The sequence below is a fragment of the Scyliorhinus torazame genome, chromosome 12, assembly GCF_047496885.1.
Source record: "Scyliorhinus torazame isolate Kashiwa2021f chromosome 12, sScyTor2.1, whole genome shotgun sequence".
Lineage (NCBI taxonomy): Eukaryota > Metazoa > Chordata > Chondrichthyes > Carcharhiniformes > Scyliorhinidae > Scyliorhinus > Scyliorhinus torazame.
In genome coordinates this window covers 225,468,526-225,493,444 of record NC_092718.1, presented here as the reverse complement: position 1 = coordinate 225,493,444, position 24,919 = coordinate 225,468,526, and the positions used below count along the sequence as shown (strand labels likewise).

The window sequence follows — 24,919 nt, the reverse complement described above, 5'->3', positions numbered from 1 at the left end:
TCCAGACTTGATCATGCAGGCTCGGGGAGCATCAGGAGCAAAGTGATGGATGTAACTGCTCCAGACTTGATCATGCAGGCTCGGGGAGCATCAGGAGCAAAGTGATGGATGTAACTGCTCCAGACTTGATCATGCAGGCTCGGGGAGCATCAGGAGCAAAGTGATGGATGTAACTGCTCCAGACTTGATCATGCAGGCTCGGGGAGCATCAGAAGCAAAGTGATGGATGTAACTGCTCCAGACTTGATCATGCAGGCTCGGGGAGCATCAGGAGCAAAGTGATGGATGTAACTGCTCCAGACTTGATCATGCAGGCTCGGGGAGCATCAGGAGCAAAGTGATGGATGTAACTGCTCCAGACTTGATCATGCAGGCTCGGGGAGCATCAGGAGCAAAGTGATGGATGTAACTGCTCCAGACTTGATCATGCAGGCTCGGGGAGCATCAGGAGCAAAGTGATGGATGTAACTGCTCCAGACTTGATCATGCAGGCTCGGGGAGCATCAGGAAAGATACAAAACTTCATGATGGAGCCAGTACCTACAAGGCAACCGTCTTTCAACAGGAAGGCAGCTGTCTGGCTAGGTAGGAGTAAAAGCTTCAGATTTAGTAAACTAGTGAGGACTTTACCCCCTCAACACTTTTTGTGTAACCAAAAATTAGCAATATATAACATCAGATACCTGATATGAAGCACGTCAGACTAATTCACTCCTGAAGGTATATGGAAAGGTTGCACTGGGAACTGTCAGACTCACCCAGCTTCCATTTCAAGCCCAGCTGAGTGGTGCGAGATAGTCACGGTGATCAAGTCGGCCTGTCTTCAGATGGCAACATACGGGAACAGAAGTAGGCCATTCAGCCCACGGGCCTGTTCCCCCATTCAATAAGATCATGGCTGATCTGTTTACATTCCGAGTTCCACATTCCCATCTGCCCCCCAATAACCTTTGATTCCCTTGTCAAACAAGAATTGATCTACCTCCACCTTAAATGACCCTGTTTCCACCACCTTCTGAGGCAGAGAGTTCCAAGTTGCACAACCGTTTGAGAGAAAAACATTCTCCTTCTCTCTGCTGAAAAGGGTGACCCCTAATTTTAGAACAGTGACCTGGACTCACCAACAAGAGGAAACATCCTTTCCACGCCCACCTTGTCAAGAGCTTTCAGGATTTTATAAACTTCAATCAAGTCACCCCTCAGTCTCCTAAACTCCAGTGGACACAAGCCCTGCTAGTCCAACTTTCCTCATAACACGCGTTCCCGATATCAATACGAGTAATGAATGTACTGACAAACATTTGTGGGAGACAACCAGACAGGTGACTATTGATCGAAAAGCAGAATACTGTGGATGCTGGAAATCTGAAATAAAAACAGAAATGCTGGAAATGCTCAGCAGGTCTGGTAGCGTCTGTGGAGAGAGAAACAGAATTAACATTACAGATGGATGATGTTCATCAGAATTGGGGAAAGTTAGAGATGTAATGGGTTTGGAGAAAGGGATGGGTGAGATAAGGACAAAAGGAAGGTAAGTGATAGGATGGAAGGCAGGAGAGATTGAATGACAGAATACTCAGTATTCCAGACCCAAAGGGAACGGAAATGGGGCAGCTGAGCTGTTGACTGAGTGAAAAATAAGAGAATAATATGCAAAGGAAAGACACGCAAGAGGGACAGAGTTTAGGGTCTGAAATTATTCAACTTGCTGTTGAGTCCAGAAGGCTTTTCAAAACTTTTCACAATATACATTAATGATCTGGAAGAAGGAACTGAAGGCACTGTTGCTAAGTTTGCAGATGAGGAGGGACAGGTAGTATTGAGGAAGCAAGGGGGCTGCAGAAGGACTTGGACAGGCTAGGAGAGCGGGCAAAGAAGTGGCAGATGGAACACAATGTGGAAAAGTGTGAGGTTATGCACTTTGGAAGGAGGAATTTAGGCAGAGACTATTTTCTAAATGGGGAAATGCTTCAGAAATCAGAAGTACAAAAGGATTTGGGAGTCCTTGTTCACGATTCTCTTAAGGTGAACGTGCAGGTTCAGTCGGCAGTTAAGAAGGCAAATGCAATGTTAGCATTCATGTCAAGAGGGCTAGAATACAAGACCGGGGATGTACTTCTGAGGCTGTATAAGGCTCTGGTCAGACCCCATTTGGAGTATTGTGAGCAGTTTTGGGCCGCGTATCGAAGGAAGGATGTGCTGGCCTTGGAAAGGGTCCAGAGGAGGTTCACAAGAATGATCCCTGGAATGAAGAGCTTGTCGTATGAGGGACAGTTGAGGACTCTGGGTCTGTACTCGTTGGAGTTTAGAAGGATGAGGGGGATCTTATTGAAACTTACAGGATACTGCGAGGCCTGGATAGAGTGGACGTGGAGAGGATGTTTCCACTTGTAGGAAAAACTAGCAGAGGACACAATCTCAGACTAAAGGGACGATCCTTCAAAACAGAGATGAGGGGGAATTTCTTCAGCCAGAGGGTGGCGAATCTGTGGAACTCTTTACCGCAGAAGGCTGTGGAGGCCAAATCACTGAGTGTCTTTAAGACAGAGATAGATAGGTTCTTGATCAATAAGGGGTTATGGGGAGAAGGCAGGAGAATGGGGATGAGAAAATATCAGCCATGATTGAATGGCGGAGCAGACTCGATGGGCCGAGTGGCCTAATTCTGCTTCCATGTCTTATGGTCTAAGGCTATAAGGTGCCTAATCAAATGGTGAAGTGTTGTTCCTCAAGCATATGTTGAGTTTCACTGGAACAGTACAACAGGCCAAAGGCAGAGATGTTAGCGTGAGAGCAAGGTGGAGAATGAAAATGACTGACCAGTGGCAGCTCAGCATCATGCTTGCGGACTGGATGGAGGTTCTACAAGGCAGCACCCAATCTGCGTTTGGTCTCTCCAAAGCAGAAGAAACCACAGTGTGAGCAGTAAATACAGTATGCTATATTGAAAGCAGTACATGTAAATCACTGCTTCATCTGGAAGGAGTGACTGGGGCTTTGGACGGTGAGTAAAGAGGTAAAAGGGCAGGTGTTACATCTCCTTTCTTTGCATGGATAGGTGCTGTGGATGGAAGTGGATGGGATGTTGGTGCTAACAATTATTCATCAATGATTCCAACAGAGTGGCTCGCTAGGCCACATCAGAGGGTATCATGAATCAACTGGATTCATGTCGAGGTTGGACCAGGTAGAGGTAATAGGTTCCCTTCCCCAAGGGCATTGGAGAACCAGTTTAGTCTTCATTATAAACCAAGTCTTTATTGTAAGCCTGCTGAAAAATGACCACACCTATTGAATTCAGTTTTACACTGCCCTGATGGGTTTTGAATGCGTGTTCTCTGGATTGGGAGTCCAAGACAGCATTAGGCAAACAAGGCAGTCATTTTGTGCACAGCAACATATGATAACATGGTGAATGGCTTGCTGTGATTTGATTTTGATTTGATTTGATTTATTGTCACATGTTCCGAAGTTCAGTGAAAAGTATTTTTCTGCGGCCGAGGGAACGTACGCAGTACGGACATAGTAGACAAAAAGAATAACCAACAAAGAACATTGACAAATGGTACATCGACAAACAATGATTGGTTACAGTGCGGAACAAGGGGGCAGACTGTAACCAATCACTGTTTGTCGATATACCATTTGCTCATCTGATTTCTGCCGTGGGTTGAAGGAGTAATATTGGTCAAAAGACTGGAAAAGTCCTCACTCTCCTTTGAATAACGCGATTGGATCTTTAATATCCATCTGAAGCATCAGAACTCACAGGAAGTTTGACATTACATCCAAAGGACACAACCTTAATGCTGCACTAATGTGTTAGTTTATCCTAATTGCTCGAGTCCTGGAGAAGGCTGGAACCCATAACGTAGCAGCACAGGATGCTGGGGAAGATGGAAAGGAAGGGAGGGCTGTATCACATTCCCATTACTGTGGTTACCTGCTGTCCCGTCGTATCCTCGCTCCGAAACGCAATGGACTCCAGCTCGTTACCTCTGCTGGTTAGAGCCCGCAGACATGAGTCACGTGATTCAAACTTTTGTTCCAGGAAGTCAATGGCTTTCTTGGCTCTCTCCTGCACCAATCTGGCATGGTTTCCGCCGTGGTAGTCTGTGTCCTGGCCTTTAGCCAGACCATCCAGCTCATTAATCACTGAAACATTAAACAGCACAGATAGTCTGTCAATTCCACATCCAGTTTGTGAAAAAGCAGGAAATTATCCAAAATTGCATTATATTAACACTTCTCGTTTGAGACTGCACAGACCTAAAGAAATTATCCGAAAATGCATATCCAACCAACCAGCCCAAGTGAAGTGAGTGCAGATGTACACCACCCAGTGACTCTGCTCACTTCAGCCAAAAACAGAGGATCACTTTGCATCCACAGGGGTTGCCAAGGAAGCTGTCGCTTACCCTGGTTGCTTAACTCCTTGAAAGAATGAAAACCTTAACCAGTATACTTCTGTACCCACTAAAGTTTAAAAAACACAAAGGCTAAAAACAGAATACCAGTGGTTACGACCGCCTGCGCTAGTGCACAGTCAATCCCAGGCCCACTTGACCCTAAGTTGAAACACAGGTGAAATTAGCTTTCACTTCAAATACCCGAGGACCTTGGCTGAGCCCAATAAGCTACAGTCACCAGGTTTGTAACTTTAAAACACAAGTAACCTTTTATTATGTACAGTATTATAATTAAACAGACAGAAAATGTAACTGACAATCCCCTTTCCCAATCCCCCTCTTTCTAACTCGCCCCAGTCTCTACACACACACACACAGACAAACAACAGAGGGGAAAGGGTGTTGGAAAGGAAAAGACAATATTAATAAGATAAAAGGATAAGGATCTTTGATGCACTGGGATGACTTCCAGCCAATGTCTTTCTGAAGTTCAGTCTTTCGCTTTGGTACTTCTTGCTTCTCGGCTTGAGATGGTTTTCTCTGCCAAGGGTCGTCTTCCTTCTCTATTGACTCAGCATCATTTTCAGGTTCAAAGCAAAGGATATGCCAGGCACTCGCTACTTTCAGAACTAACCCACTCCCCCCAAAACCGGTTCCTAAGATCCACCTGATGCCGAAGAATCTAGCTTCTCTTCTCCCGACCAGAAAGCCTGGGAACACAGTGTCCTCAACAAGCAGGCTGTTTCAACTTGGAGTCTTCTGCTAAAGTCACATCCTAATTATGGATCCACGGACCAAAACCATAAAATAAAATAAAATGGAACAAAGGAAATAAACAGGAAGGACTCTTGCGATAGTCTGTAAGAAACAAAAAGCTGATGGGTGAGGATCCATCGGTACAGATAAATGGTTTCACTTGAAACATGAACCTGTCCTCCGCTTTCAGGTACAGAATGACCTGCTATGCATTTTTAGAACTTCCTGTCGTTACTCAAGGTTGTTATTTATTTTTGTTGGTGTCAATACTGCAAGAGATCAGTAGCAGCACAGAACAGAATTATTCAGACAAATGGCTTGTTACTTTTGGAACCAAGACAAGGGCAGAATATTCAATTCTGTCAATCCACAAGCGCAAAGATCTCTGTTACTGGCACTCATCACCTTCATTTGGTCATTGCCACGTCACAATGATGACAACTTTGCAGCAAAGGTGGTCCAAAAGCGGAGAGAAAAATGGGAATTGTTGAAAAATACTTGGTGCTCCAACTCGTTGAAATAATAAGGAATAGTTCACTCATTGATAGAAAATATTGTTTGTTCCTTCGCTGCCCTTGGACTCACTGCGACCCAATGTCATCAAGAGTAATAGGCAGATGAAGACTGTTTGTCTGTGCCAGAAATTATCTTCCACATCTCTAAAATACTGACATAATATCATCTACCGGACCAGTGCTCATTCAAAGGGTCTGTGCACTTGATGGGCTGAATGGTCTCCGTCTGCCCTATAGGGATTCTATGACCAGGCCTGAACCAGAGTCGCTGGAGGTGCTGGCACTAGAGCCTGACCTCCTTCATTACACCTCAAACACAAGAGTTCAACATTGTGTGTCAAAAATAAAAATACTCAAGTACAAGGAGTGGACCAGCACACATTACCTCTCCTGCCCGTGAAACGTCCCTCACTCAGCGCGACCACCTGCCCGTGAAACGTCCCTCACTCAGCGCGACCACCTGCCCGTGAAACGTCCCTCACTCAGCGCTACCACCTGCCCGTGAAACGTCCCTCACTCAGCGCGACCACCTGCCCGTGAAACGTCCCTCACTCAGCGCGACCACCTGCCCGTGAAACGTCCCTCACTCAGCGCTACCACCTGCCCGTGAAACGTCCCTCACTCAGCGCGACCACCTGCCCGTGAAACGTCCCTCACTCAGCGCGACCACCTGCCCGTGAAACGTCCCTCACTCAGCGCTACCACCTGCCCGTGAAACGTCCCTCGCTCAGCGCGACCACCTGCCCGTGAAACGTCCCTCACTCAGCGCGACCACCTGCCCGTGAAACATCCCTCACTCAGCGCGACCACCTGCCCGTGAAACATCCCTCACTCAGCGCTACCACCTGCCTGTGAAACATCCCTCACTCAGCGCTACCACCTGCCCGTGAAACGTCCCTCACTCAGCGCGACCACCTGCCCGTGAAACGTCCCTCACTCAGCGCGACCACCTGCCCGTGAAACATCCCTCACTCAGCGCTACCACCTGCCTGTGAAACATCCCTCACTCAGCGCTACCACCTGCCCGTGAAACGTCCCTCACTCAGCGCGACCACCTGCCCGTGAAACGTCCCTCACTCAGCGCGACCACCTGTCCGTGAAACATCCCTCACTCAGCGCGACCACCTGCCCGTGAAACATCCCTCACTCAGCGCTACCACCTGCCCGTGAAACATCCCTCACTCAGCGCTACCACCTGCCCGTGAAACGTCCCTCACTCAGCGCGACCACCTGCCCGTGAAACGTCCCTCACTCAGCGCTACCACCTGCAATTCAGGCCACTCTACACAGAAGCTGAAATGCAAGCTGAACAACACTTGTCGAGTGAGAGCTTTTCTCAGCTTGAAAAGGTTAGATTACGAGAAGGCAGACTATTATCTGAATGGCCCTAAATTAGGAGGGGAATGTGCACCGAGACCTGGGTGTCCCCGTACACCAGTCACTGAAGGTAAGCGCACAGGTGCAGCAGGCGGTAAAGAAGGCAAATGGTATGTCGGCCTTCATTGCGAGAGGTTTCGAGTACAGGAACAGGGAAGTCTTGCTGCAATTGTACAGGGCCTTGGTGAGGCCACACCTGGAGTATTGTGGGCAGTTTTGGTCTCCTTCTCTGAGGAAGGGTGTTCTTGCTCTTGAGGGAGTGCAGCGAAGGTTTACCAGACTGATTCCAGGGATGGCAGGACTGAAGTAGGAGGAGAGATTGTGTCAATTGGGCTGGCATTCGCTGGAGTTCAGAAGAATGAGGGGGGGATCGCATAGAAAATACTGGCTTTGAGTGTGTTTAGGGTCAGTGTAGAGGAGCTTTAACTTTGTATCAAATCCATGCTTAACATTAGTCTTTGATTGAGCGACTCCTCGAATTATAAATCTCTCACCCTTGATTTCAAAAACCTTTATGACCTCATCTGCCCCATCTCTGTAACTCCCTCCCTCTGAACTCCATTCCTTCCTTCCTCTCGCACAGTATCAAATGTATCAATTGTGTTCTTGGTGGCTGCCTGGAAATGCCAAGGCTTCAAGCTGAGCGATTCTTCCCCGAGCCTCTCTTTTCTCCTCGAAGATGCTGCTTAAAATCTACCTATTCGACCCCCTCTCCTAATATCTCAGTCTCTGGGTGTCAAATTTTATTTGATAACAATCCTGTGAAGTACCTTTGGAAGTTTCACTGTGTTGGACATGCTTTATAAGTACAAGTTGTTGTTGTTTGTCCGACCTCTGAGTGTTGGGTGCCGACACGGCAAGTCCCTTCCACAGCACTGACATGCCTCGCTTGATGGCAATAATTCAGCTCAGCCATCCTCGGCACACAGCGTACTCCACAATATGGCAGTGACTCTGAGAGTGCTGGTGTATGTTCAAGATGGCAACAAGCTGGGCTGTGGGGGTGAAATCTCAAGGGAAATCCAAAATACATCAATTTAACTTTCCAGATCCAACGATACATAATTTGAGTGTTAATCTCTGATGTTTGTGGGGAGGGGGGAGGAAATTTAAACAACCATCCCAGCAATTTGATTTGGCTTTGCAGTTAAAGGCTTAAGTTAAGTGAGCAGACGGGGAAGACTTGCTCTTGCTATGGTGCCCTGACTGAATCCATTTAGCTGCCTGCAGTTATAGTTTTCTTGTTACTAATTTGAAACAGGTGAACAATTTGTTAAAAGTTTGATCTAAAGATTTAGGGCAAGGGCAGCGCTTTTGAAAAATGGCAGATTGTTCTCAGGAAATTGGACTGGCCTTTGTCAACGTCAGATTATATCGGAATCAAACTCGAACACTGAGCAGGTATACTATTGTACTTTGAAGCATTCAATGTGCCTTTAAATACATCACCTTCATAATGCTTGCACCCAGATATGTTTAATGGCAGAATCCATGACACGTTCACATTTGACCAAAGTTCTGACAAAAAGTTGTCAATGTCACTTTTTGCAGTGCTCCTTCGCAGTGAATGATCAGCATTAATTGTCCATTCCTCTCAGATTGTATTTTACGCCAAAAGAATATACTGGCTGTTTGAGAACTGTTCCCAAAATCACCCCGCAAGGAAGAGCTCCTCATAACAAGAACCAGGTGGGTAGACAAAACTAGAAAACAAACCTGCAAAAGGATTGAGTGATTCTCCGGAAAGGTTTGCAAAAGATAAATACTGGAAAGGTAATACTGGAAAAATAGTCTTTATGGGAGGAGGGGAGTGTTTCTACAAAGGCTACTACACAAAATAAAAGCTGCTGTCGCAAGGTCATGGGTAAAGGATTGGTTAGCCAATGGGAAACAGAAAGAAGGGGCATCTTAAGAGTTGACAAGCTGTTACCAGGGGAGTGCTGCTTGGATCAGTGCTGCGGCCTCAACTATTTACTATTAGGGCAGCACGGAGGCGCAGTGGTTAGCACCGCTGCCTATGGCGCCGAGGTCCCAGGTTCGATCCCGGCCCCGGGTCACTGTCCGTGTGGAGTTTGCACATTCTCCCCGTGTCTGCGTGGGTTTCGCCCCCACAACGCAAAATGTGCAGGTTAGATGGATTGGCCACGCTAAATTGCCCCTTAATTAGAAAAGAAATAATTGGGTACTCTAAATTAATTTTTTTTAAAAAATTAAACCAAAAAAAAAACTATTTACTATTTATTTCAATGACTTGGATGAAGGGACCAAATGCATGGTTGCTAAATTTTCTGATGACCTAAAGATGTCAGGGAAGTAAGTCGTGAGGAGGACATAAAGAGGGGGATTTAGACAAGTTAAGTGAGTGGGCAAAAAAGGTTTGCAGATGGGAGTATAATGTGGGAAAATGTGAACATGTTCACTTTGGCAGGAAGGATAAAAAACAGGAACATATTTAAATTGAGAAAGATTACAGAAATCTGAGGTACAGAGGGATCTGGGTGCCCGGGTACAGGGGGATCTGGGTGCCCGGGTACAGGGGGAACTGGGTGCCCGGGTACAGAGGGATCTGGGTGCCCGGGTACAGGGGGATCTGGGTGTCCGGGTACAGAGGGATCTGGGTGTCCGGGTACAGAGGGATCTGGGTGTCCGGGTACAGAGGGATCTGGGTGCCCTGGTGCAGAGGGATCTGGGTGCCCGGATACAGAGGGATCTGGGTGTCCGGATACAGAGGGATCTGGGTGCCCTGGTACAGAGGGATCTGGGTGTCCGGGTACAGAGGGATCTGGGTGTCCGGGTACAGAGGGATCTGGGTGCCCTGGTAGAGAGGGATCTGGGTGCCCGGGTACAGAGGGATCTGGGTGTCCGGATACAGAGGGATATGGGTGTCTGGGTACAGAGGGATCTGGGTGCCCTTGTACATTGGGATCTGGATGCCCGGGTACAGAGGGATCTGTGGGTCCTGGTACAGAGGGATCTGGGTGCCCGGGTACAGAGGGATCTGGATGTCCGGGTACAGAGGGATCTGGGTGCCCTGGTACAGAGGGATCTGGGTGTCCGGATACAGAGGGATCTGGGTGTCCGGGTACAGAGGGATCTGGGTGCCCGGGTACAGAGGGATCTGGGTGTCCTGGTACAGAGGGATCTGGGTGCCCGTGTACAGAGGGATCTGGGTGTCCGGGTACAGAGGGATCTGGGTGTCCGGATACAGAGGGATCTGGGTGCCCGGGTACAGAGGGATCTGGGTGCCCGGGTACAGAAGGATCTGGGTGTCCGGGTACAGAGGGATCTGGGTGCCCTGGTACAGAGGGATCTGTGTCCTGGTACAGAGGGATCTGGGTGCCCGGGTACAGAGGGATCTGGGTGCCCGGGTACAGAGGGATCTGGGTGCCCGGGTACAGAGGGATCTAGGTGCCCGGGTACAGAGGGATCTGGGTGCCCGGGTACAAAGGGATCTGTGTGCCCGGGTACAGAGGGATCTGGGTGTCCGGGTACAGAGGGATCTGGGTGTCCGAGTACAGAGGGATCTGGGTGTCCGGGTACAGAGGGATCTGGGTGTCCGGGTACAGAGGGATCTGGGTGTCCGGGTACAGAGGGATCTGGGTGCCCTGGTGCAGAGGGATCTGGGTGTCCGGATACAGAGGGATCTGGGTGTCCGGGTACAGAGGGACCTGGGTGCCCGGGCACAGAGGGATCTGGGTGCCCGTGTACAGAGGGATCTGGGTGCCCGGGTACAGAGGGTTCTGGGCGCCCGGATACAGAGGGATCTGGGTGTCCGGGTACAGAGGGATCTGGGTGCCCTGGTACAGAGGGATCTGGGTGCCCGGGTACAGAGGGATCTGGGTGTCCGGGTACAGAGGGATCTGGGTGCGCCGGTACAGAGGGAACTGGGTGGCCGGGTACAGAGGGATCTGGGTGCCCGGGTACAGAGGGATCTGGGTGCCCGGGTACAGAGGGATCTGGGTGCCTGGGTACAGAGGGATCTGGGTGTCCGGATACAGAGGGATCTGGGTGTCCGGATACAGAGGGATCTGGGTGTCCGGTTACAGAGGGATCTGGGTGCCCTGGTACAGAGGGATCTGGGTGCCCGGGTACATAGGGATCTGGGTGCCCTGGTACAAAGGGATCTGGGTGCCCTGGTACAGAGGGATCTGGGTACCCGGGTACAGAGGGATCTGGGTGCCCTGGTACAGAGGGATCTGGGTGTCCGGGTACAGAGGGATCTGGGTACCCGGGTACAGAGGGATCTGGGTGCCCTGGTACAGAGGGATCTGGGTACCCGGGTACAGAGGGATCTGGGTGCCCTGGTACAGAGGGATCTGGGTGCCCTGGTACATGAATCACAAAAAGATAGTCTGCAGGTACAGCAAGTGATTATGGCAAATGGAATGTTGTTTGTTGCAGGAGGATTGGAATATAGATTAGGGAAGTTTTGCTCCAGTTGTATAGGGTGGTGGAGAGATGACATCAGGAATCCAGTGTACAGTTTTAGTCTCCTTAATTAACAAAGGATATAATTGAATCAGACGCAGCTCAGATAAGGTTCACTTGACTGATTCCATGAATGAAGGGGTTGCCTGAGGAGGAAAGATTGGGGCTGTATCCATTGGAGTTTCGGAACTGAGAGGTGATCTTATTGAAACATATAAGATCCTAAGGGGACTTGACACAGTGAACGTTGAAACAATATTTCTTCTTTTAGATGAATCTAAAAGCAGGAGACATTGTTACTGAGTTGTTTCTCTCAGAGGGCCGTTAATCTGTGGCATTCTCTTCCCCAGAGAGGAGAGACTGGCTCATTGAATGTAGTCAAGGCTGAGTTAGACAGATTTTTGATTGACAAGAGAGTCAAATGTTACGAGGTGCAGGTAGAAACTGGAGTTGAGACCACAATCAAATCAACCGTGATGTAATTCAATGGCAGAACAGAGTCAAGGGGCTGAATGGCCTCCTCCAGCTCAATTTCAATATGAAATTAATTGGTCCTTGGGCCTACAGCCCTGACCATTTCCCAGAATTGTTTTTTGTTACACGTCCCCGAGTTACTGTGGAGTCCAATGAAATTGGTCGATATGTACAGTACTCTGGATTGGTTGGTCAGCTCCCTGCAGAGTACGGAGAGATCAACGGCACATCTTAACTGAAAAAAAACAAAGGAAAATCTCTACAGCTCTGATTTAACCTGAATAAGCATGTAGCAAATGTAAAAGCAAGTAAAGCCGATGACCACAGTTTAGACATCCTGATTCAGACGGAATTTCCAGTGTATCAGTCCCAATATACTCAATCAGAATGCAGCAGCTGTTTTTACACACTACCTGCGTTGGGTTTCACAGGATGGTTGAAGGCAGTTTATAGATCCGGATTAATTTGTTTCAAAGACAATTAATGAATTAACATAGACTCCTGATACTTCTGAACATTATAAAGACAAAGGGCAATATTCTCCCCCTCCTGACGCCGTAAACGTGAACCGCGATCGGGCGGAGAATCAGGCATCCGGCCAAAATAGAGGTCCGTGCCCCCTGCCGATTCGGCCACCATTCACCGTCCCTCGCTGGTGGTGATCACGAGGTTTGAACCCTGCACCGGCACCATGCAAAACCCGCATTTGCATGAATTTAAATGTGATTAGTGGGTTGGGCACAGTATGCTCTGCCCTTCCACGACGCTCCGCTCCTCTCAGGCGGAAGTCTCGCTGGCGTGAATTACTACAAGTGTTGACAAACATGGACTCAGCACCATGGCTGGGGAAGGGGAGTGGGAGACTAATAAAACAGTGAAAAACCGTTGAAAAATGTTGGGCTTGCTGGGGGTTGACTGCCCGGGCATGGGCAGCAGCGGGTAGTGACTTGGTGCCAAGTCTGTGGACTCGGGGTGCCCCCCTCGGGATCGGGGTGGCTTTGACCACCATTGCTGCAGCAGTCTGTCTTTTAAACGCATTCCTTTGGTGCTACTTCCAGGCTCCTGGCTGCTCAGACTGCTGAGTGCTGCCTGTGTCCTTTAAATGCTCAGAAGGTCTCTGGTTAGCTGGGAGCCCACCCAGGCCACCCCTCATAGCCCACTTGTATCATCAAGGGCCAAGCACCCCCCAGCCATGCTGGATACCACCTTCAAAAGATGGAGGCGAGACGTGGGCACACTGACGGTCGGGGACTTCTACGTAGGGCACAGACTGGCGACACTAGACGAACTGACGAGGAAGTGGAGGCTAGGAAAAGGACAGGAATTTAGACACCTCCAAATCAAGCACTTCCTGCGCAAAGAAACAGTAGGGTACCCTGGGGCCCCAGAAAGCACACCACTAGAGACCTGATAGGCACAAGCAGCGAGAAGGGGGGGCTGTGTGGGAAAATATACGGACAGCTACTGGACGGAGCCCGGACTCCACTCGACGGGACCAGACAAAAATGGGAGGACGAACTGGGGACAGAGGTAGGATGGGGACTCTGGAGTGAAGCACTGAGCAGGGTGAACTCCACCTCCTCCTGCGCAAGGCTCAGCCTAATGCAGCTCAAAGTGGTGCACAGAGCGCACATGACCAGAACCCGAATGAGCAGGTTCTTCCCGGAGGTGGGGGACAAATGTGAGCGGTGCCAGAGGGGCCCGGCCAACCACACCCACATGTTTTGGGCTTGCCCCAAGCTTGCTGGGTTCTGGACAGCCTTCTCCGAGGCAATGTCCGAGGTTGTGGGGGTGAGAGTGAAGCCATGCCCAATAGTGGCAATCTTCGGGGTATCGGAGCAGCCAGAGCTACACATGGGGAAGGGGGCCAACGCCCTCGCTTTCACTTCCCTAATCGCACGCCGGAGAATCCTGTTCGGAAGAAAGGCGGGAAAACCACAAGAGAAGAGGAGGGATGGGGGGGCTACCCCCCTGGGCAGCAAAACGTACATAGGGTCAGTTAAACGAAGGACAAAATAAACCTCTCTGTACAACAAAGTAAGTTAAGAAAAATGTAATGTATATATATACAACTGTTTATAAATGTGAGAAACGCCAATAAAAAGATTTTTTTTAAAATCAAGGCCCAAGCTCAATCCAGATGCCACCAGGTGTTGGCACTCTTCAGAAGCACTGCCCCATTGCAGAGGAAGCAGGGGATCTGCAGAGCTCCCCCCAACCAGAGGACACCTGCACCCCGGCCTTTGGAGCCCGCCCTGGTTCTCTGCCCCTCTCAGGATAGAAACCTCACCAGTGACCCCCACCCCTTTGCATCACCAGTTGTACCATCCTGGTGAGGCTGGCAGCACTGACTGCCTCTGCCACCACCTCCCAGGCAGTGTTCAGGAGGGCGAGCTTGAGTCTGCGGTCCACTGGCATGGAGCTGTGGGTCCGCCTCGAACTTCCGACCTTGGACGGGGGCAGGTCTTCTCCGAATCATCTTGGTGGCTACAGTGAGTGTGAGCGCTTAGAAACAGCTCCAGCTTCCTAGCTCTTTGGCACTAACTTCGGCCCCAGTGTTAGAATGCCCGCTAGGCTGGGAATTACTCGGAATTCGCGCCAGCAGAGCGCTGGCCCATTAGCGTGTCCTGAATTTCTCCACAAATAGCGCCCCCAATGGGAACATGGAACGCACGCAACTGAGTCCCGGCGTCGACACTTAGTCTCCCAAATAGAGAATTTCACCCAAACTGAGCTTGAACATAACAAAGTAACGGCACTGAATCGGCCTAAAAATCTCTGGCTTGCGACAAATAAAATCCTGGCAACAACATTGCCATCAAATTCTGAGCTGAAGGTTCAAAAGATTTAGGAAGCAGGTAATTGGGAGTGAAGCCCTGTGATGCCGCTGCCACATCTGTGCTTTGGGGGCGTCTCCAAACATCTCTCTGCACCTCCTGCATGGTGCCAGCATCAGTGACAAACAAGCAAATAGACACACAATTTTATTTTCACCAGAAACATTGGAACAATTCCTACAATGAAACAGCGCTGTTAAATAAGAGATCAAACCAAATAATTAATAACAGGCAAACAAATAGCGTCAAACCGTCTACCACCTGATCATTCTGCCCAGAATTGACCAAACCAACCAATATTATATCAGAACCTGAATCACCAACTGCCCGGTAAGAAACCACAGCACCACTATTTGACCAACGTGCCGGAGGTGGGCAGATATCTAAAGGCAAGAACCGGACAGTGTGTGTGGTGTGTGGGTGTGATGGGAGAGCTGGCCCTTCCAAATCTCCAACTCTACCACTAGCCAGCCACCAGAGAGAGAGTACAGGGATAGGTTAAGAGGCCGAGTGAGAATGGGTAAGAATGGAGGGCAGCTCCTGTGCGGGAGGCCCAATCCCCCCAGTCAAGTACTCAAGAAACCCAGTGGTGGTGGCCCGCTGAGACCATGGAACCAACTCAGCCACACTTCGTACTGATAGCAATGTCCATCATGGCCCTTATCTGCAAGAACCATAAATTCAACCTGGCGACAAGAGACAATACCTTTAAAAGGTGGAGACACTGAGGGTAGGGAACCTATACATACACGGCACCGTAACGACCCTGGGGGAACTGATGGACAAGCTCCAGTTCTGAAATGGAACGAGCTGTGATACATGCAATTAAGGAACTTCCTCTGTAAGGAGACAACAACATTTCCCAGCTACCAGAGCACTCTCTACTGGACAGACTGCTAACCGTGGGCGATCTAGGGAACGGTAACTGCGCTGACATGTACCGGCTGCTACTAGAGGTGGTATGGTCATCACTGGACCAGACGAGGGACAAATGGGAGGAAGAGCTAGACATAGAGATATGGGGAGGACTCTGGATCGAAGCACTGCATGGGGCAAAGTCCATTTCCTCATGTGCAGGACTGAGCTAACACAGCTGAAAATGGTGCACCGGGCGCATTTGACAAGAATACGCATGAGCGGGTTCTTCCCAGAGGTGGAGGGCAAATGTGAACAGTGCCAGGAAGGCCCAGCCAACCACACCCACATGTTCTGGCCTTGCCCCGACTTGTCGGGTACTGGGCCGTCTTCTTCGAGGCCATGTCCAAGGTTGAGGAGTGAGGATGCAGCTGTGCCCACTAGTGGCGGTCTTCGAGGTATCGGAACAGCCAGAACTCTTTATGGGGAGGGGGGCTGATGCCCTAGCCTCCGCCTCCCTGATCGCCCGCTGGGAGATTCCTGCTCGGATGGAGATCGGCAGTGCCACCCAAGGCCGCAGACTGACAGAATTACTCAAATTGGAAAAAATAAAATTCTCCATAGAAAGGAAGGCTTCCATAACATGTGGAAGCAATTCACCAGCCTGTTCCAAGACCTGTTTGTAACCAATAACCAATAAGGGGGAGGGGCGGAGACCAGAACCGGGACGGATAAACAGAACAAAGGAGGGGCGTGGGCAGGAGAGGGGAGGGCAGGCCAGGGGTGGGCAGGCCGGGGGTGGGCAGGCCGGGGGTGGGCAGGCCGGGGGTGGGCGGGCAGCAGGAGAAGGGGAAGGGGGGAGACGTCAACCAGGATGTGAGGCAGAGGAGCTAGAGGGGACCAAGGACGAGGAGATACATGGGTGCGACCCCAATAAAAGTACACCCAGGTGGCGCCAAACACGCCCCCTGGTATGTTTTAAAACCAGAAGGTGACATATACAAATTAAGTTCGACACGGAGGGGGTGTCCGATGACAGAAACCCTGAAGCCAGGCCCCTGTATCTGTACGCTACCCTCATATACAAACCTGTGTATGTTCCTATAGATGTGTCGTTAGTTTTTCTTTCTTTGCTATTGTGTGTACACATTTATATGGATATATATTTGATATATATATTATTTTATATATACACACACCCACTCTTTGGATATCTCTATATTACTGGACAATGCTCCTTACAATGTTACCATAAATGCAAAACCAATAAAAAGATGTAAAAGAAAAGGATGGGCTGAGTAAAGTATAGCATTTTCGATCCTACATATAAATCAGGCCACTCGGCCCCTCCACTCTGCTCTGCCATTCAACATGATCATGGTTGTAACCCCAGCCCCACATTCCTGCCTGTCCACCGTTAACCTTTCATCCCCTTGCTGATCAAGAATCTATCCACTTTGCCTTAAAAATATTCAAAGACTGCTTCCACCACCTTTTCAGGAAGAGAGTTCCAAAGACTCTCAACCCTCTGAGTGAGAAATAAATTCTCCTCATCTCGATCTTAACTGGGCAACTCCTTATTTTTAAACAGTGACCCCTAGTTCTAAATACCCCCCCCCCCCCCCACCCCTAACCCCCCCCCCCCCCCCCCCCCCCCCCCCCCACCCCCCCACCCGGCCTTCCTTAAACCTTAAGCAACCTTTTGACTTTAGGAGCCAGGACTGGTGAATGGAGTGGACCATCAGTGCCTCCGACACATTCTTATTCTTTTGTAGGTTGCATAAACCAAAAAGGCCTTCTGTTTTTTCTCTTTTCACAAGTACGTCTGGCTCCAAATTAACACTGAGAGTTACCATTCTGGAGGACGATTCAGAATTACAATCTCATTGTAAAAAGCTTGGTTTATTAAGGATCATGTGATATACAACAGCTGCTTTTCTGGAGTAAACCCCAGCAGCTCTCAAAAACTCCTCTTCAGTGGCATTGGGAGACCTAATGGGCCATCTCTGGCCCTGACTGATGCACTAAAGGCCCATCTTTATCGAAATGCGAGAGGGAACCTGATCTTTCTCAGCTGGAACCGGGATGTGAATTAAATACAGCGGAGGGGAGGTGGTACGGTGGTAGTTCACGAGCCAGCACTTGAAGACAACTCAGACAGGTGGGCGGATCACTTTGTACTTCTTAACTTGTGGGCTGTGCAACCAATTCAATGGAGCAATCTACCTCTCGGCCCTGCGTACAAATTGAGCTGAAAAAGGATCTGGAACTTGATCCTTCATTTCCTATACTTGGTTGATTAAAATGGAGGAATATTTTTACATTCTGCACGTGACTCAATAGGGTAGATACAGGTTTCTCTGGTTTGCCCGAATCTGGAACAAGGGGACATAATTTTGAAATTAGAGCTAGGCCAGTCAGTAGTGAAACTAGGAAGCCATTTTTTCACACGTAGCGAGGCGGAAATCTGGAATTCACTCCCTTGTGCGGCAAGGTGATGGCTTGGGGCAGGGTGAAGAAGGTCGGGGGGTGGGGGGTAAAGGAGGCCAGTGGGGAGGTTGGAGGAGGCCAGGAGCAGGGTGAAACAGGCCGGGAGGAGGGTGAAGCAGGCTGGGAGCAGGGTGAAGCAGAACGGGAGCAGGGTGAAATAGGCCGCGAGCAGGGTGAAGCAGGCCAGGAGCAGGGTGAAGCAGACCAGGAGCAGGGTGAAGCAGACCAGGAGCAGGGTGAAGCAGACCGGGAGCAGGGTGAAGCAGACCGGGAGCAGGGTGAAGCAGACCGGGAGCAGGGTGAAGCAGGCCCGGAGCAGGGTGAAGCAGGCCCGGAGCAGGGTGAAACACGCCGAGAGCAGGGTGAAGCAGACTGGGAGCAGGGTGAAACAGGCCGGGAGCAGGGTGAAGCAGGCCGGGAGCAGACCGGGAGCAGGGTGAAGCAGACCGGGAGCAGGGTGAAGCAGACCGGGAGCAGGGTGAAGCAGACCGGGAGCAGGGTGAAGCAGACCGGGAGCAGGGTGAAACAGGCCGGGAGCAGGGTGAAACAGGCCGAGAGCAGGGTGAAACAGGCCGAGAGCAGGGTGAAACAGGCCGAGAGCAGGGTGAAGCAGACTGGGAGCAAGGTGAAACAGGCCGGGAGCAGGGTGGAGCAGACCGGGAACATGGTGAAGCAGGCCGGGAGCAGGGTGAAGCAGGCCGGGAGCAGGGTGAATCATCCTAATGTAGACTGGGTTGGCAATAATGTAAAGGGCAGATAGGGGCAAGCATGTCTAGAGTGTGTACATTAGTATTTCATTTACATCAGCAAATTCATACAGTTTTTTGTCCAATATGGAAAGAGGCATTTCTGGATTTTGTTCTGGGGAATGAGGTGAATCAAATGAATCAAGATTTAGTAAACCATTTAGGAGACAGTGGTTAGCACTGCTGGCTCGCAGCGCCGAGGTTCCGGGTTCAGTCCCGGATCCGGGTCACTGTCCGTGTGGAGTTTGCACATTCTCCCCGTGTCTGCGTGGGTCTCACGCCCACAACCCAAAGATGTGCAGGCCAGGTAGACTGCCCCTTAATTGGAAAAAAAATACTTGGGTAGTCCAAATTTATTTTAAAAAACGTTTAGGGGTCAGTGATAAACTGAGGTTTAAGTTGGCTATGGAAAAGGACAAGGAGCAATTTGAAATAAAATAATTACTTGGGGAGAGCGAACGTCAGTGGAATGGGAATAGAACTGGCCTGGGTAGATTGGCTGACAAACCTGTAACAGAGCAATGAGCTGCCTTTAAAGAGGAGATAGTTCAGGTACAGTCAAGGTGCATTCCCATGCGTGGGAAAGGGAGGGCAAACAAATCCTCAGTCCACTGGATGATGAAAGAGATAAATAATAATCTGAAGCAAACAAAGAGGCTTATGATGGATGTCAGGTGGACAGTACAAGTTAAAACCAGGCTGCATAGACGGTTTAGAGGGGAAGTGAAAAAATAATCATGAGAAACAAAGGGAAATTCTAAGAGACTGGTAGCTAACATGAAAGGGAATTCAAAGATCTTCCAAAGGCATATAAATACAAAAAGGGTATTAAAGGGTGAATGGGGCCAACTAGGCACCTAAAAGGGAACTTACACAAGGAGGCAGAGGGCATGGCTCAGATACTTTGCCTCTGTCTTTACTGAAGAAGATGCTGCTGAAATCATAGTGGAAGAGGTAGCTGAGACACAGGATGCTTGATAAAGAGATATTACATAAGCTGGCCGTACTTAAAGTTGATGAGATATCAGGACCGGATCAGATGCATCCAGAGATACAGAGGAAAGTGCGAGGAGATATTTCAGAGGCTCGCCCATAATTTTCCAGTTCCTTCGACACGGGTGGTGCCAGGGAACTGGAGAATTGCAAATGTTGCACCTTTGTTCAGAAAGGATGTAAGAATGAGCCTTGCACCTACAGGCCACTCAGTTAGCCTCGTTTGGGGGGGGGAGAGATTCGGGAAAAAATGAAGAGTCACTTGGACAAATGCAAGTTAATTAAGGAAAGCCTGCACAGATTTGTTCTGGGAAAATCATGTTGAACTAACTTGCGTGAGTTCTTTGATGAGGTAACAGAGGTGAAGGTAATGTAGTCATTGTGGTGTTCCAAAAGGCTTTGATAGAGTGCCAACTAACAGGCTTGTCAGCAAAGTGAGAGCTGATAGAATAAAAGGCCTGGTGGCAACATGGATATGAAACTGGTTCAGTGGCAGATACCAGAGGGTAATGGTGGATGGAAGAGGCCCCCAGGGATCAGTGTTAGGACCCTGCTTTTCCTGATATATTTTAATGATTTAGTCTTGGTTGTACAGGGCACAATTTCAAAGCCTGCAGATAAAACACTTGGAAGTATTGTGAACTGTGAGGATAATGATGAACTTCAAGAGGATGTGGGCAGGCTGGTGGAACGGGACAAGTAGCAGAGACACTCAATACTGAAAACTGAAGCGATTAATTTTAGCAGAAAGAATGGGGCAAGGTGTTATAAACGGTGCATTATAAAGAAGCTGTAGGAGTAGAGGGACCTGAGGAAAAATGTGCATAAATCACTGAAGATGGCAGGACAGGGTGAGAGAGTGGTTAATACGGTATCCTAGGTTTTATAAAAAGGGGTATAGAGTACAAAAGTAAGGAAATTGTGATAAACTTGCATAAAATACTGGCCTGGCCCTAACTGGAGTGTTGTGTCGTGTTCTGGTCACCACATTTTCGGAAGGCGCTAGGCAGGGGGCAGGGAAGATTCAGAAGAATGGTTGCAGGAATGAGGAATGCCATTGACATGGATAGATTGGAGAAACCTAGGCTGTTCTCAGAGAAAAGAAGATGAAGAGGTGATTTGACAGAGGTGTTCAAAATCCTGAGGAGTCTGGACAAAGAAAATAGGGAGAAACCTCCCATTGGTGGAAGGATCGAGAACCAAAGGACACAGATTTAAAGTGATTGCAAAAGAATCAACCCCAACATGAGGAAAAACATTTATCTGCAACGAGTGGTTATGGTCTGGAATATACTGTCATTGAGTGTGGTGGAGGCAGATTCACACAGCGAGTGGTTAGGATCTGGAATGCACTGTCTGAGAGTGTGGTGGAGACAGATTCACACAGCGAGTGGTTAGGATCTGGAATGTACTGTCTGTGAGTGTGGTGGAGGCAGATTCACGCAGCGAGTGGTTAGGATCTGGAATGAACTGTCTGAGAGTGTGGTGGAGGCAGATTCACACAGCGAGTGGTTAGGGTCTGGAATATACTGTCATTGAGTGTGGTGGAGGCAGATTCACACAGCGAGTGGTTACGATCTGGAATGCACTGTCTGAGAGTGTGGTGGAGGCAGATTCACACAGCGAGTGGTTAGGATCTGGAATGTACTGTCTGAGAGTGTGGTGGAGGCAGATTAACACAGCGAGTGGTTAGGGATCTGGAATGTACTATCTGAGAGTGTGGTGGAGGCAGATTCACACAGCGAGTGGTTAGGATCTGGAATGTACTGTCTGAGGGTGTGGTGGAGGCAGATTCACACAGCGAGTGGTTAGGATCTGGAATGTACTATCTGAGAGTGTGGTGGAGGCAGATTCACACAGCGAGTGGTTAGGATCTGGAATGCACTGTCTGTGAGTGTGGTGGAGGCAGATTCACACAGCGAGTGGTTAGGATCTGGAGTGCACTGTCTGTGAGCGTGGTGGAGGCAGGTTCAATCAAGGCTTTCAAAACAGAATTGGATAATTTGCGGAGCTCAGAGGAGAAGGCGGAGGGGTTGGCTGTTCTTGCTGAGAGCGGACATAGACATGATGATCTGAATATCTTCCTTCCATAAACATAATTCTATAAAAAGGGCGTTATTTGGAATCAATATAAATGATTTCAGACTGGGACCGAACATTCTATAACTGGATAAATCATACAAAATGAGGTTAGACTTGGTTATCTTGATGGAGAATTAAAATAAAGGAAGGAATAACCTGCTAACATTGGGGAGGCAGACAATCAATGGTCAGGGTTAGAAGTGACCAGATACATTGACAGGACAATCATATCAACACTATTACTCTGAGTACTAATGTGGTTTCAATTGTTAAACTGGAAAGGAAATCAATGGGATGGTCAACAGATCAATAAGTGAGCGTGTGAAACACTTCTATCTATCCTGTCGCCAATCAGGTTTCTCTCGCTACCTCACCCAGGAGGAGATCCCCATCCCCCTCAGCCTGCTCCTGCCCAATTCTGGGCTAACAAACTGGGGCGGAAGACTGTTTTTTTTAGTCCAAACACCTCCTGTTTCTGTCAGCAGTATATTTTGGAGCAAATTTGCACTCAAACCAAATCCACTTATCCTTAATTAAAAATCTTCCATTATAAGACTGACAAGTTAGTGTGCGAAATTGCTGTGAATGGCACTGCTGATCGTGGTGCTGCAGCAGTGACAGGCTGTTGCTCAGACCACACAGACTGCTGTGTGCACCCTTAGAACATAAAATTAGAGTTGAATGTTGTGGTTAGGACTTGATTATTTTGGCACAAGCATACAGTACTTGCTGCCATCTACCTTGGAACTGAAACTGGAGCCCTGGAGTCATTAGTGCGTTCAGACTCCCAGTAAACACATACAACATTCAGCATCAGTTTACAGCATTGGCCTCAGGAACGCTTTCAATTGGAAATGTTCAAATAGAAGTCAATATAAGTCGGCCACTTCTGGTGGTGGCGATGTGTTGAACAGTCGCACAAAAGGTGACTGTCCCCAGACATTCGACTTCGGCCCTTTTAACCTGGAAATTGACCATTAAACCAACAAAACTGCCCTCCTTCTACCCTCACCCAAAACGAACAGCCACCCAAGGAAATGCCCTCAAATCCACCAATAAACTGAGAAGACAGTCAGAGTGGCAAGAATCATGAGAGAAAGGCCCAGGCAGCAGACACGTGGAGTGAAGCAAGACATGGGGATCACCTCGCTGGAGACAGAAGTGGCAAGGTCGGTGGCAGCCCACGAGCGCTCGAGAGGGAGGCGGAGGACCAGGAAAATAGGTATCGCCGCCAGGACCTCAGCATTGTCGGGCAACCAAACTGGCGAACATGCAAGTACATGGGAGTACGAGGGGGGGCACAGCACAGTTCACGAGAGGGAGGGAGCGCCTGGCAGAAGAGGGGTGCAGAACAACAGGCCAGGGCGAAGGGGAGTCAGAAACCCCTCATCAGGATGGTCACCTGGAACGTCAGGGAGCTTAAAGGCTCGGTGAAAGGATCCAGAGTCTTTGCTTACCTGAAAAGCCTGAGGGCCGACATAGTCTTCCTCCAAGAGACACACCTGAGGGAGCAGGACTGCCTGAGGCTAAGAAAGAGTTGAATAGGACAGACGTACAAAGCATGCTACAGAATGAGGGCTGGGGATGGCCATATTGTTCAGTAAGAGGACACCTTTTACAGCGACGAATACAGTGATGGACCGGGGGGGACGGGATGTAATGGTTAGTGGTGTCCTGGAAGGGGCACGGTGATACTTGTGATTATATATGCCCTTAACTGGGACGGCGCAGACTTTATCAAAAAGACCATGACAGAAATCCCTGACCTAGACTCCCACCGACTCATCAAGGGGGGGGGGATGACATGGGGGACCTTTTCTGCACATGGAAGGCCAGCGGAGAAGCAGGCAACCACGAGGAAAAGAGTAGAGATGAAAGACAGGAACAGCAAGCTAGTCACGGTGTCAGACTTTCTATCAACAGCTGTACACCTCTGAGCCCCTCCGAGGGGAACTTGAAGATGAAACGATTCCTCAATGGGCTGAACATATCAGCTGAGGGGAAGGAAAGGAAACAGGGTCTGGAAGCACCACTAGAACTGGGAGAAGTTATGGAGTGTATTAACTCCATGTAGTCGGGGAAGGCACCGTGTCCGGACGGTTTCTGGGTGGACTGCTAGAAAAGTCAGGGAGACAGCTCTGGCCCCGCACCTGCGGGAGATATTCAACAACTCGCTATCGGAGGGATCCTGCCGCCCACATTGGCACATGCCTCGGTATCACTGATCTCTAAAAAAGACAAAGACCTGAGGGAGTGCGGGTCATACAGACCCATCTCACTCCTAAACACTATCCTAAAGGTCTGACGAATGGAACTGATTAGCTCCTGAGATGCAGAGACGGCCTTCAACAGAGTCGAATGGAGGTGCTGGAACAGTTTGGGCTTGGGCCAGGGTTCTCCTTGTGGGTGAAACTACTGTACAAGGCTCCCATGGCGAGCATATGGCCAAATACTACTAGCTCTGAATACTGGCATGGGAGTGTCCATTTAAGAAAGGTTTTTTGTCTTATCACATGGCTTCAGTGATGTCATTTTGTGGGTGGAGCTGAGCTGTGGCTGAGAGGTTTTGTTTTACTTTCGCTTTCAGTTTTGGCTGCTGTGGACTCAGACAGAGAAAATAAGTGTTTTGGCCGCTCTCTCTCTATTTTTATTTTAAATATCTGTTCCAGTGATAAAACCCATTAAGTATAACTACCTGCTTTGGTAACTTAAAAGATATAATTTGCTTTGCGGAAGGGTTTAAACCTGCTGGTGAGACGGGGTCAGAATCGCAGGGAAAGCCAGTCTTATTCATGTGGGAATGCAGAGTGCTGGGCCACGCCCTTGAAAAGGGTTTTTTGGGTTATGGGGTTTTGTTTTTGAATTGGAACAGTTAAGGGGGAATTCATTAAGTGTTATACACAGATTATTGTAGCTGGGTGGTGTCTTTATGTTTGTAATTGATAACAATTCTTGTT

General features: G+C 49.1%; 1 protein-coding gene across 1 annotated transcript in view; it reads right to left on the bottom strand.

Annotated features, from left to right (window-relative positions):
- smg6 (SMG6 nonsense mediated mRNA decay factor) overlaps window positions 1-24,919 on the bottom strand; it is a 679,747-nt gene that overhangs the window by 43,715 nt on the left and 611,113 nt on the right. The window contains 1 exon segment of the mRNA XM_072470017.1: window positions 3,944-4,155. Within this exon segment, the coding sequence (XP_072326118.1) occupies window positions 3,944-4,155 (212 nt within the window).